Below are 13,046 nucleotides of genomic sequence, written 5' to 3'. Positions count from 1 at the left end.
CATTCTTATCCAACAAGTTTTATTTACTTATCTACCAATGGTCTGTTATCAAAATAATTTGAAATAAGGAAACTTAAAATTCATTTAAAAGCTAAGATTTTATTCCTCTAAGTTAAAAATATCACCAGTATTTATATGGAATTAAATAACTGTGGTAAATGTGTTTAGAATTTAGTCTCATTCTTAAAGAGATACTGAATTAAGTATTGCCTAATAAAAAAGTTCCCTAATTTTTACTAAAAAAGTGATCTAAAAGGTTGAATCTTGGAAACCTCAACCAGAAATCTCTTCATGGTTATTTAAGAAAAATAATTCCTCTTGTGGGGAAAAGTTTTGATTTTCCATATTCTATCTTACTGCCTTCAATTATTTGGGCAACTATTAGTTTCAAAGATAAATAGCAATATTAAAAACCCTGTATGTTTAGTTTTCAGAAAACATTAACAGGAAACACCTGTTAAATTGGAGGTGTTGAAACATCAACTTTGTATCACAGGCATGCCTTTATTACTTTAGGTAGAAGCATACTTTCTTACTCGTTAAAATTTTCATTTCGTCTCATGATTTCTAAGGGGAATAAGATAATAAACTCAGTTTTTCTTGATCATCCTACTACTGATTAGAACTTCTATTAGAAATGTATTTTTAAGAGGAAGTGCCAAGAACAAACAGCAGAAGCAGAATCAGTAAAAATTTATCCAATGCAAACTTACTTGTTGGATTCACCTGTATTGCTATGATGAAATAACCAGCAGCAGACAAAAAAGGGCAGAGGCATGATGCAAATTCAACAGGTAAGACCATTTGTATATTATTGTAAGCTAACTAGAAATGGGCTGATATATTTATTTTTAAAATATACTGAAGGCAGTTTTTATCTAAGATGACAGTATTATCTTCTCACTAGGGTATGTAGCCATGAAGGTAGCTATATCACCTCCATTCAAAATTATGCCTCCCAGCTCCCACCCCCACACTGTAATTTTATAGGCACTATCTTGTTACTCATCAAAACATTTATTGAGTTTAGTTATCACAAAAGCTTTGATTAAATTTAGAACTGTTTGACTGTCATTTTTTGTTCTGTAGTGACTCCCTAATTTAACTTGTTTCTAATAATTCTTAATAATTGATCTCTAAAACATCTCAGTTCAAAATGGGCAAGGCATGGGACTGTATCAGTTATTTCCAAGATAAAACTTTTCTTTGTAGCTCTCAAAATGACTGCAAGAGTTTGCCATTTAAATAAAAGTCTCACCTGACTACAGAATTATCTGTGACAGCTAATGAAAATCAATAGAAACTGAGAATAGTGACTGATTGTTAAGTCATAACTTTTTGAGACAGCAAATAAAACTGGAGAAAAATTATTCTTTATTGAAAAATACTAATAATACTGACAGACTTCAAAAGCAATTCACGCTTCCAGAATACAAAGTATTTAATACATTTTTCAAGCCTGTTTGCATTTCAAAGTTAGCATTTTTGTAAATCAAATTTGATAACCTGACTAAAAATATTTTCCAGCTTTATTATTTAAGGAGCTGCACAATCTTTGAAGGGGGGACCATGAGGTGGGCAGGAGTAGAGGGGCAGAATGCACCTGGGACTGAGCAGCAGCTACACAATATTTCCCATAACTTCGGTGCTGGAAACAAAAACACTGCACAAGACAGCTGCCCTCCAGTGTCATAGAACCTTGGGAAACAGCATATCAAAAGGTAGCCAGCTTTTTCTTATAATTTATACATTTTTCATGTAAGATTGCTTTTTGAAGAAGTCTTTAAGAATGCCACTGTAATTTAATATCATCCAATAACGGAATTAAAAAAAAAACTATGAAAAAAATGAGCTGTTACCATCATAATGGTCTTTGCCGAGCTGTGAGTAATTTTAGATGCAAAAAAATTAACACATATGTAAGTTTAATTTGAAACCACACAAATTTTACGTATGTAGGCTCAGATGATAGCAGTGTTCACCTTATTACTAATAGCTTAACCGGAACAGCCAGTCTATTCATTCCACCAGCAGGAATAGCAGCACCAATATCTAAAATTCTTTATGTATAAAAGCTTACATCATTATCAAAGTCCCATTCTTTGCATGCTCCAATTTTTGTTATCTTATTTTTTAACATAAAAGCAACAGGATTTGGAGAGATAACTATTTGCTGTATTAAAAGTTATACAGCATCTTGTACTGTCAAAAAGCAAAATACTGTGAACAGCAGCCCTTCTTCACAGCTCTAAACTTGAAGCTGCCGAGCACTCACTGCTTGTGCCAGCAGTGGCGTTTCCACAGTAAAATAGCAGAAACTAAAGGAATCATGGCACAATGGATTTTGAATTCTTTTATCTACCATTGGTCCTGGGGCTGAGTACCTTCCCCTTGTAGACTATATCTGCTGATCGTTCCATCATCTTTAATGGAGGAAAGGCATCAGGTCATATAGCGGGTAATAGCTCTCAGAGCATAAAGGAGTTCTGCTTGCATCCTAGCTTCTATAAGAAGCAGATTAACGTGAACCTGAATATAAAACACAACATTATTTAAGACATGGTTATAAGCATTTACAGTCAGTTTCAGTGCATTTAATAAACACCAAATATAAATAATGTTTATGTGTACCACTGAATAGCTTAACATGTCTTGGGTTTGTTGAACAGAGTATCAATTTCTCAAAACAAAAGCTGCCTGATCTTTCTTGGAAATATGTTTTGAGCTTATATTTGATCACATCTCTTTTTTGAGGGTTTGTTAGAATAACAACTTTCCCTGTCAAATCATCATTCAATAATTTCTGTAAAGATGGTTCAAGGATTCTCTTCTTTCTTTAGCCTGAACTTTGAAGACAGGCCAGCAGATCTGTTCTCCCTGTCCTTCTTTTACATTAAACCAGTGGTCTCCAACCTTTTTGGCAATGGGAACTGATTTCTGGATGATTCAAGCATGTTACATTTAATCTAATGCCATGCTGATCTGGCAGCAGGTACCAGTCCCTGGCCTGCAAGTTGGGGACCCCTGCTTTAAACCATAATGAGGTTCCCTTCCAAGACATATCTAAGACAGCTGTTCTGGAATGTTCTTCTCTGGGTCAGTAAAGGTGATGGAAAGGTCTGGAGACCCATTAGATTAGGTGAAGGAGAATAAGAACCACTGCTAAGTTACAGAGTAAACACAACAGGTACATACCTTCTCAGAGTGCTTGAACTGCCTCCAGAAGCTATCATACATTCTTTTGGTAACCTTTTCAGGAGTGCAAACAACAGTTTTGATATATACTTTAAAGCTACGATCCAATAGCTGGTTAATTTCACCGTAGTCATAGTCATCATATCTGTTAAAAGACAATGTGAGAATCACTATATTTTTGATGTATAGTCTGTTTTCTTATAGAAGTACAGACATCAGTAGTAAATGTTATATTCTTTTCTCCTCTTTATACAGACAGCTGTCCCCTAAAATAAGAGCTTTACAATATTTAATTGGGGGTGGATGAATGAGTATAAAGGAGTAAGAAACAGAGAAGTCAGGGAGATGAACAAAAATTTGCTAGTGGTGAAGTAACAGTGTATATTTACAATCATGAATAAGCAACCACACTGAGGAACAAATTTTGGAAACAGTTTGAGTATTGATGATATTAAGAAATTAACAAATTAGACAATACTATTGACATATCCCATGATATTTAAATTATAATCTGCTTGTATAAATAAATATTTTGTCATGTTAGCAGGAGTTCTTGAGGTCAGATGAGGAAAGACTTGGTCTCTAAGATGGCCTCACAGTGTCTACACTTAGGCCATTCTGCTTTAGGCCAGGATGGTCATAGGCACCAGTGTCTGCTCTGCCCCAAGGAGAATACTTTCTACAACATCCAAGGATCTTTGGTCTCCTATTTGGTTTTTAGTGGAAAAGGGAGAAAACGCTTGTAAATTTGGTCCGTAATATAACCATTCAGGAGTCTAAAGCCAATAGTCTGGCTACTGAAAAAATGAATAACCAAGAGAAAAGTCTGACTTTACAGCTAAAATAATCAGGAAGGACTGTAGTGTGGGTGTTTGTGTATGTTAGAAGGTGGTGTATAGTGTGCATATAAATAGCATAATACTGATAAAGTTTTGCATTTCATGAAGTATCATGGGAGTAGGTACTATTTAGAAGGGCACTCTAAGAGTGCTAATTTCCACGAAGGCAGAAGTACAAAATGATACAAACACATAAATGTTCAGAGACAAGCTTCGCCTCTTCCTCCATGCTCCTAGACAAGCTTGCTTGTTGTTTAACTCTTGTTCCTAACTCTCCCTCCTGCCTAGCTAGGCGAGAGGAAACACACTAAGCTGCAAAAAATCAAGTTTCTGAAGCATAAAAAGCATAAAAATAAGCTCTTAGGGAGGGGATGGTTCTGAGTATATTAACATGTATATCTGCATATGTGTTTCAAGCACCTGAATGATTTCCCTAAAAGAAAATCTCTTCATAAACTTAAGAAAACAGACTAACCTGATTCCAAACATGCAGTGAATATAGTTCCAAATAGCCCGTCTGAGCATTGAGGTATCAACATCTTTGTGCATTGCCATTGTATTATAAGTAAGATTGTAAGCAATGTGAAATTTTTCATCAATCAACTGTCCTACATCTGGATAAAGACGATTTACCAAAGAATAACCATGGTCTTCCCAACAATAGTCCTAAATACAGAGAACAGAACAAATGTGAATAATTAAAATGTGGTCAAATACAGTTCTATGTCTATTGCTGTGTGGTGCAGTGAGACTACTGGCAGTTGAAATCCACTCCCTTTCTAGAACATCCCTAGCTTTCTGTTTCATTTGCATTCCAGTTTGATGTTTTCAATTTCTATACCGCAACATGCAAAAGTTAAATTTTGCAACTCACCAAGTTTAAAAACCAGTGGCATCTCTGCCTTACACACGTGTCACCCGTGTTCTGCTTTCTCTCACTGTTCCCCCGTCAGCCTCCAGAGCTGACTCATCTTGGGAGGCCACTCTCCTTCTATATTGCAGCAGGCATTCAAGTGTCTTCAAATTTTGTAAATTTTTAATTCAGCACATCCATCACTCATTCTTTTTTCTCCTAACCCCCCTTCCTCTTAGCTCTGTTAAGTCTTCTAATTAGTTTTCCTATGTTAAATCTCCCTGTTTCCTTTTTCCTATCTCAAACAAAACTTAATAAGCCTCTACGTCTACATTGCTCCCATATTTGTTTTCCTAAAACACCTCTTTGATATTATGCAATCACTGTGGTCAAAACCTACAAGTCTGATCAATTTTAAAGTAACTTCCAACTAATCAGAAAAATCCTCTGCTTGAAGCTTTCAGCCGCCCAGCCAGTTTGATACCTTCCCCCTCACTCTGTCCTTCAGCCTAGGCTCAATTATTGCCTACAGTCTTCTCTGCTTACAATCCTCAAGCTTTTAAACTATTCAAATCTGTCAAATCCTAATCTGCCTCCAAAAAAATTTTCTAGTCCACATGATCTCTCCAATTTATTATATTTCATGACACAACTTCACTACCAAGTAACATAGTCTATATTTCTTCCTGTGCCTAATTTGCCTCCTTAAACAATGTTAGTTCCTTGAATCAAGAAAAAAAAAATCTCATAGTTCCCAAATATTTTCATAATTCTGCTAAAAGTTATTATTTAATACTAGCCCTTCACAATAATTGGGAAAGTTAGAACTATCAACTCATAACAGACTGTTTAAGAAATACCTTTTAAATGCACTATGTGTCTAGTGATGGATTGGAAGCAGTCTTAGAAAACTACAGCACAGAATAGATAAATGTTTCCTAATTGATGATCCTCAACTTTTATTCTGGAACTAGAAGATATAGCAATTGTTGCTCCTGCAATATATTTGCAAAGCACTTAGCTTCCTGCCAAAGCAAAAAGAGAGAAGGAGACTGGTATCCTGGAGGATGACAAGGTCCCTAAGTTTCCATGGACTCAATATGCACAGAATTGCACTGGGAATTTTTACTGTGTATTTCAAAGTTAATGATTATGGAGCTAAACAAACTGGGTCTTGACTCCCTACTTCACTAAAACTTTAATCCAAGAGATGGGCGTTACTTAATTTTGGAATAAGCTATCTTTATATGAAAATCCTCTTCAAGATTTAAATTTGAAACTCTCAAAAACTCCCATTGCTTCAAATGACATTCAGTTCATATTTTACTAGGGAATTAGGTTATCATAATCACCATGACTTATTTTATATGATATTTATAAGAACTCACCCAAATTAAAAGAAAACAAATTTGCTGTCCCTAAAAGTTCTAATTTAAGCACATGTTTCACTCTGATTTTCTCATCCTCTTTCCTTCTACCCACACACATACATAATGCCTGAAATGTTGAGGACATTTCTCTTGTCACAGAAATGGCCTCACTTTAACACTGGTGCTCTGTAAAACAATGCTATAAATGCTAGCTAGGTTCCAACACAACTATTTACTATTTAGTTATATTATGAACTTTGAGTTTTAGTATACCATCTGGGAACCTAACCACTATTCTAATTTTGTTTTATGGGTGAATGTGTTTTGAATTCTGAGCAACTGATTTATGAACTTTAATAAACATATCTAAGGAACTGCATGTACATAGAAAAGTTATTTCTCTCTGCAATGCTTTCTGTTCTCAAATCCAGATGGTTCTTTCTAATTTTAAGTCAGATAGAGACATTTCTAACCAGTCATGTACATACAAGTTGTGATTTTACCTGGACTCGAAATGTTGGGACGTGCATTCCATGTCTAGAGAAATCCTTATAGCCATAACTAGTATCCTCAAAGTGACGTGATACATCTCTTGCTGGTGTAACTTCATCATCATCTGAAATAATTTTTTAAAAAAGCTACTGAAAGCTTTTCAAAAACAGGATGCTAGTTAAAATTCATTTTACCTATAACAAGTAAAAATAGGATAACCCTTTTTCTGATACTTAGTAACCAATATCAACTAAAATAAAGTCTTAAAACTATAAGGAAATTGCTCAATAGTAAATGGAACATAAAAGTTAAAAAATATACTCATGGTTGCATTTACTGTGCTTTTCATTCCTCTCTTTCACAGATCCTCTCTTCCTCTGTGTCCCCTCTCTAGTTCATAGATGTGAGGTTCTACTTCAAAGTATGTACTCCAAGTATGACTACCCTTTTGAAATTATCTTTATGGTACTAACAAATCAGCTGTGTTCTAAACTTTAGCACTTGGACTATTTTTAGTTGAATGTTAATGTCATACAATATGTAAAATGATCTCTTTAACAGCTTCCCTGATGCCTCAGATGGTAAAGACTCTGCCTGCAATGCAGGAGACCTGGGTTCAATCTCTGGGTCACGAAGATCCCTTGGAGAAGGGAATGGCTACCCATTCTCCAGTATTCTTGCCTGGAGAATTCCATGAACAGAGGAGCCTAGTGGGCTATATAGTCTGTGGGGGTCTCAAAGTCGGAAACAAATAAGCAACTAATAGTTCAAAGGTCCTAGAAACAATTCTGAAATGAATACAGGAAAGAGGCTCACTACTCTAAGCCTTTTTAGATTATTTTCATGTTTAGGAGTTGTTGAGATTATTTAGTTTCAAGTAAACAGAATCAAAGACTTCTCCTCAGGCTAACATCAAACCTCCATTTATACAAATTTGATTTTTTCTTTGCTATTAAGAAACTTGGTTTTAATATGGACTCTTTGTCCCACTGTATTATTGTCAAAATATATTGACACTGTAACTTTTTTCCTTTAGATTACCTAGTTTACTTATTAAATCCTATAGGTTACATTTGATAAAGGCCTAACAAAGGGTTTAAACTGTTAGTTTTCTAGTAAGTAGCTCCTTTTCACAAATGATAGGATTTTAAAGCTGGAAGTACTATTAGGCCTTTATGAATGCAACTTCCTCATTTTAAAGAAAAAAAAAAAGACCGCTCAATGCTAAATGACTTAACATTCACAAAGTTTATTAGCAGTGATTTTAGAACCTAAATCAAATATCCTTGCTCTTAGTCTATTTTCACTTTAACTTCCTTTTTTGGAAGTAGGACTACCTATGCAATAGCCTTTCTAAAAGGAAAGACATATTCAAATTAAACTTAAAAGTTTTGCACAGCAAAGGAAACCACAAACTAAACAAAAAGACAACCTACAGAATGAAAGAAAATATTTGCAAATGAAGCAACTGACAAAGGATTAATCTCCAAAACATACAAATAGCTTATGCAGCTTAATATTAAAAAAAACAACCTAATAAAAAAAAATGGGCAGAAGAGTTAAACAGACATTTCCCCAAAGAAGACATATAGATGGCCAATAGGCACATGAAAAGATTCAGTATCACTAATTATTACAGAAATGCAAATCAAAACAACAGTGAGGTTATCACCTCACATCAGTTAGAATGGCCATCATCAAAAAATCTACAAGCTATAATAAATGCTACAAAACTGTTGTTGGGAATTTAAATTCATGCAGTCACTATAGATAACAGTATGGAGGTTCCTTAAAAAACTAAAAATAGAGCTACCATCTGATCAGCAATCCCACTCCTAGGTATATGTCCAGAGAAAATCATGATTAAAAAAGATACATGTACCCCCATGTTTACAGCAGCACTATTTATAACAGCCAAGACATGGAAGCAATCTAAATGTCCACTGACCGCAGTAGATAGAGATGTGGTACATATATCAATGGCCTATTATTCAGTCATCAAAAAGAATGAAATAATGCCATTTGCTACAACATGAATGGACCTGGAGATTACCATATTATGTGAAGTTAGAAAGAAAAAGACAAGTATCATACAATACAGCTTATATGTGGAGTTGTAGAAAACCTGTGGTTACCAAGGGTTTGCGATGTAGCCAGGGAGGGGGTAGGGAGAGGGATAAATTGGGAGACTGGGATTGACATATACACACTACTATATATAAAACAAATAACTAATAAGGACCTAGTGTATAGCACAGGGAATTCTACTCAAAACTCTGTATTGACCTGTATGGGAAAGGAATCTAAAAGTGGATATATGTATAACAGAATCATTCTGCTGTACACTTGAAACTAACACAACATTGTAAATCAACTGTATTCCAATAAGAAAAACTTAAATTGTCTTTAAAAATTGGGCTTTTTTTTTTTTAAATAATAGATGTTGACTATGTAATGCTTGCTTTTACCTGAAGAGAAGACAAACATGCTCTCTCTTTTTTCTATTTCAAAACGTGAAGCCATCTCTTCCTGACTTGCCTCCTCTTCTTCTCGACATTCCTGTAACTGCTTCATCTTTTCCATGAGGGCTTCAACCTCAAAAAAGGAATCACTTACCTGAAACAAAAGTGCAATTAAGGTTGTTACATATGTCAAATATGGAATGAATTTTATTAAGTCTATCTCATAAGAATTTGCATCTTAATATAAGAAAAATAGATCTTATAACTTCAATGCACATGAATGAATCAAAAACAATTATTTTGGCCTATCATATATACAGATATAAATTTTAAAATTTAAAACAATAGAAAAATTAAGAACACATTCTAATGTTTAAATTTTTATTTCAAAAGTTAGTAATATTACTGTCATTAAGTTTTAAAAATTAAAATTTAACACTACTTGTCAGTTTAAAACAGAACTGAGTTACACTTTTACTTGCTCAGTGAAACAAATAAGGTATACAAAATACAAAGTGGTTTTACATCAACATTGTACACTGGGCATATTGTCAATAGACAGGCATACCTCAGATATACTGTGGGTTCAGTTCTAACCCATTAGAATAAAGTGAGTATCACAACAAAGCAAGTCAAGAATTTTTTTGGTTTTCCAATGCATATAAAAAGTTATATTTATACTATACAGTAGTCTATTAAGTGTGCAATAGTATTATGTCTAAAAAACAATGTACATACCTTAAAAAATTCATTACTAAAAATACTTAATACCTGGGAATAGGGAGCTTATCTACTAGAGAAGTTTTTTAAAAAATTATATTATTTCATTATTATTTCATTTAATTGAGGGATAACTAGGAACAATACTTCTTTATCCTCATACTAAATCAAAGGTGGGAAAAGAATCCAGTTCTCAGCATCCTAGCAACTGATGCACTCACCCTTAGTCCATCTTATAACCTTTAAACTTTGATAAATAATCAGTGGCCACATGCGGGCCTCTCACATGAATCCAGGTAGCTCAAAAGAAGGTGAAACTGATGGTCTTGGGCCTTATCAGCACACCACAGCACAGCAATCAACCTTGGGAAAATGATTTTCCTTCCTGTGCTAATATCGCCGTATGTAAATGCTACCTCTTATTTAGTACCTGATAAATGCTAAGCACTGTACCAGGCCTTTTACCTCTCTAGACATACTTCACTTAAACTTTTCAATAACCTTGTGTTTGACCTTTATTTAGAAATGAAAGAATGGGGGGTCAAGGAGGGTAGATAACTTGTTAACAGTCAAGTTTTTGTTAAAGTCAAACATATAAATTCAACCTGTCCAAATCTGTCTTAAAGTAATAGTAAAACTGAGAAAATCTGTACGAAGTATTGAGAAGGCTGTAATGTTGTTTCTATTTGGAAATATAAACCCTGCTCTTTCACTACAGCTAAAGAATGCAGAGGGAATTTTGACACATCATATATAGGAGTTAAAACTTGCTTACAGAAAATTCAATACATTGTGATCTGTTTTCCAAAGAATAACAAAGATGAGAAAATATAAATGCCAGAGAAGAGAAGGAATAGAGGTAAAAGCATTTTAATAAATTTACATTCATTTCTATATATATTTGTGAGAAGTTAAAACATGAAGAAATATTTTAAAAGGAGAAATTCCAGATCAAAGCTGATTAACTCTTCTAAAAGATAAGCAATTGAGATGACAGCCTGTTTCTTTTGTGCAAAAGGGAAGAATGGGATGTGATCAGCAGCAGGCAGTTTGTATCATCAAGTTCCTCTTTCCTCAGTCTTTCCTCATCTCATATTCAGTAGCCATTTAATACTAGCTGGCTCTGGCACATCCTGGTGGCTTCCAATCCTGAAGTTATTCGAATGTAGTCTCCTGGAGGGTCTTATAACTATATAAGTCATATAATTTTGTATATGTCCCTTAGCATCAGACACTATAGTGTTCAGCATTTGGAGGCAGTCAAATACTTGCTGAATGAATAGATCGGGGGGGCCTAATACCTTTTTGGACTTAACAGGGTAAAATTTTCCTAAAAGTCAAGTAAAAACACAGCAGCAATTACTGTGATTAGTCTTAGGACAATCCTGTGACAAACAGATACTTACCGCAACATTTCCTGCTGAGTTGACCTGCATCTCATCCACACTGTGATTGCCGTTTGTAATGTCACAGATGCAGTAGTTACTAACAGAAGGCGGTCTGAATGTGTGGCCACCATCACAGTGAATTTCTGGACTGATTCCACAGCCAAATGTGAACGAGGCAAGAGAATGATAGTGTGTGAGCAGAACTACTGCATGTACCAGCTCTGCAAGGGACCAGCTATGCTCTTCAGCTTTTAAAAGTCCCTTGGGGAAAAAAACGAGAATATATTTTTATATTGGGGTATGGTGTTGGTGAAAGAATATAGTTCATCTTGGTATTTAATCTGTTGAAAACAGGATTAGTTACTGTATAAAACAGGATAAAATGACAATTTGAGGCATGTAGAACTCAGAATTTGCTAATTTTTATGAATATATATTCAAAAATTGAGCTGAACATAATCTGATAATGACTAATTCATTATTATTTTGATTGTCTGAAATTCTGATTTAAAAATGCAGTAGAATACATTTTGTTTAAGGCAGTTGCTGTGTTTCAGACAATGGATTATGAATGCATTAACTGTGTTGTTAGTGTGAAGTCTCAAACCAAATGTAATAAATTTGAGTTTAAAGTAGAAGCTACTGTGGAAAATATGCCTGTTTTTCTTTAATATCAGGCTTCCTCAAGGAATTTTTAAGATAGTGGTTTAAAAAACTTGACTCTGAATATGTCTAAATCATCAAATTATATTTATTTTAAAAATTATGCTCAAGGTAAAGTCTATAATTCTTAAAAGTCTTACAAATCTGTTTCCATTCTGCTTCATTATCTATTTTATAGTATTGTGTAATTTTATATTAGTAGACAATATAACAGACATTGCATTAATCATATTCAAATCTTATATCTCCTTGAAAATAAGATGCTTCAATTATATAAAAGTATCTAAAGTACTCTAGGGAATTCCCTGGCAGTTCAGTGGTTAGGACTCTGCACTTCCACTGCAGGAGGCACAGGTTTGATCCTTGTTTGGGGAATTAGGATCCCACAAGCCTTGTGGAATGGCCAATAAATTATTAAAAAAAGAAATTTTAAAAAATTTCTACTGCATGGCAGATTCTTTTAGAGAAAGTCAATCTACTTTTATTCTATTATCAGACAGTAAAGAATCTGCCTGGAATAGAGGAGACCTAAGTTCGATCCCTGCATCAGGAAGATCCCTGGGAGAAGGGAACAGCTACCCACTCTATAGTTTTCTTGCCTGGAGAATTCCATGGAAAAAGGACCTGGCAGGCTCTAGTCCATGGGGTCACAAAGAGTCAGACATGAATGAGCGTTTGACACTTCCAATAAATAGGACCAGAAGAAACTAGTTTAAGACGATATTTTGCAAAGATATACAAGATTCCACTTTACATCTATCAGAATGGCTAAAATCCAAACACTGACAACAGCAAATGCTGACAAGTATGTGAAGCAACAGCAATGCTCATCCATTGCTGGTGGGAACACAAACTGGTACAGCCACCTCATCAGACAGTTTCACAGTTTCTTACAAAACTAAACACAAGCTTGCCATACAATTCAGCAATCTCAGTTATTTACCCAACTGCGTTGAAAACTAATGTTCATCAAAAAACCTGCATGTGAATGTTTGTAGAAGTTTTATTCATAATTGCCAAAAACTGGGAATAACCAAGATGTGCTTCAATGGGTGAATGGACAA

General features: G+C 34.6%; 1 protein-coding gene across 3 annotated transcripts in view; it reads right to left on the bottom strand.

Annotated features, from left to right (window-relative positions):
• Window positions 1-1,351: 1,351 nt before the first annotated feature.
• Window positions 1,352-13,046, bottom strand: part of SESN1 (sestrin 1) — a 114,984-nt gene continuing 103,289 nt past the window's right edge. For 2 of the 3 annotated variants that reach the window (XM_055433538.2, XM_055433539.2), the window contains exons 5-10: window positions 11,338-11,580; window positions 9,218-9,365; window positions 6,761-6,873; window positions 4,510-4,700; window positions 3,196-3,340; window positions 1,352-2,529 (exon numbers count right to left, since the gene is read on the bottom strand). In XM_055433538.2, coding sequence (XP_055289513.1) covers window positions 2,443-2,529; window positions 3,196-3,340; window positions 4,510-4,700; window positions 6,761-6,873; window positions 9,218-9,365; window positions 11,338-11,580 — 927 coding nt within the window. In that variant the 3' untranslated portion in view covers window positions 1,352-2,442. The remainder of the gene's footprint in view (window positions 2,530-3,195; window positions 3,341-4,509; window positions 4,701-6,760; window positions 6,874-9,217; window positions 9,366-11,337; window positions 11,581-13,046) is intronic. The other variant, XM_055433540.2, reaches the window with a different exon arrangement.

The sequence above is a fragment of the Moschus berezovskii genome, chromosome 10, assembly GCF_049115385.1.
Source record: "Moschus berezovskii isolate FMDL1 chromosome 10, NW_MosBer_1.0, whole genome shotgun sequence".
NCBI classification, from domain to species: Eukaryota; Metazoa; Chordata; class Mammalia; order Artiodactyla; family Moschidae; genus Moschus; species Moschus berezovskii.
The sequence above is the reverse complement of the archived record's forward strand: the minus strand, read 5'-3'. Positions and strand labels throughout refer to the sequence as shown.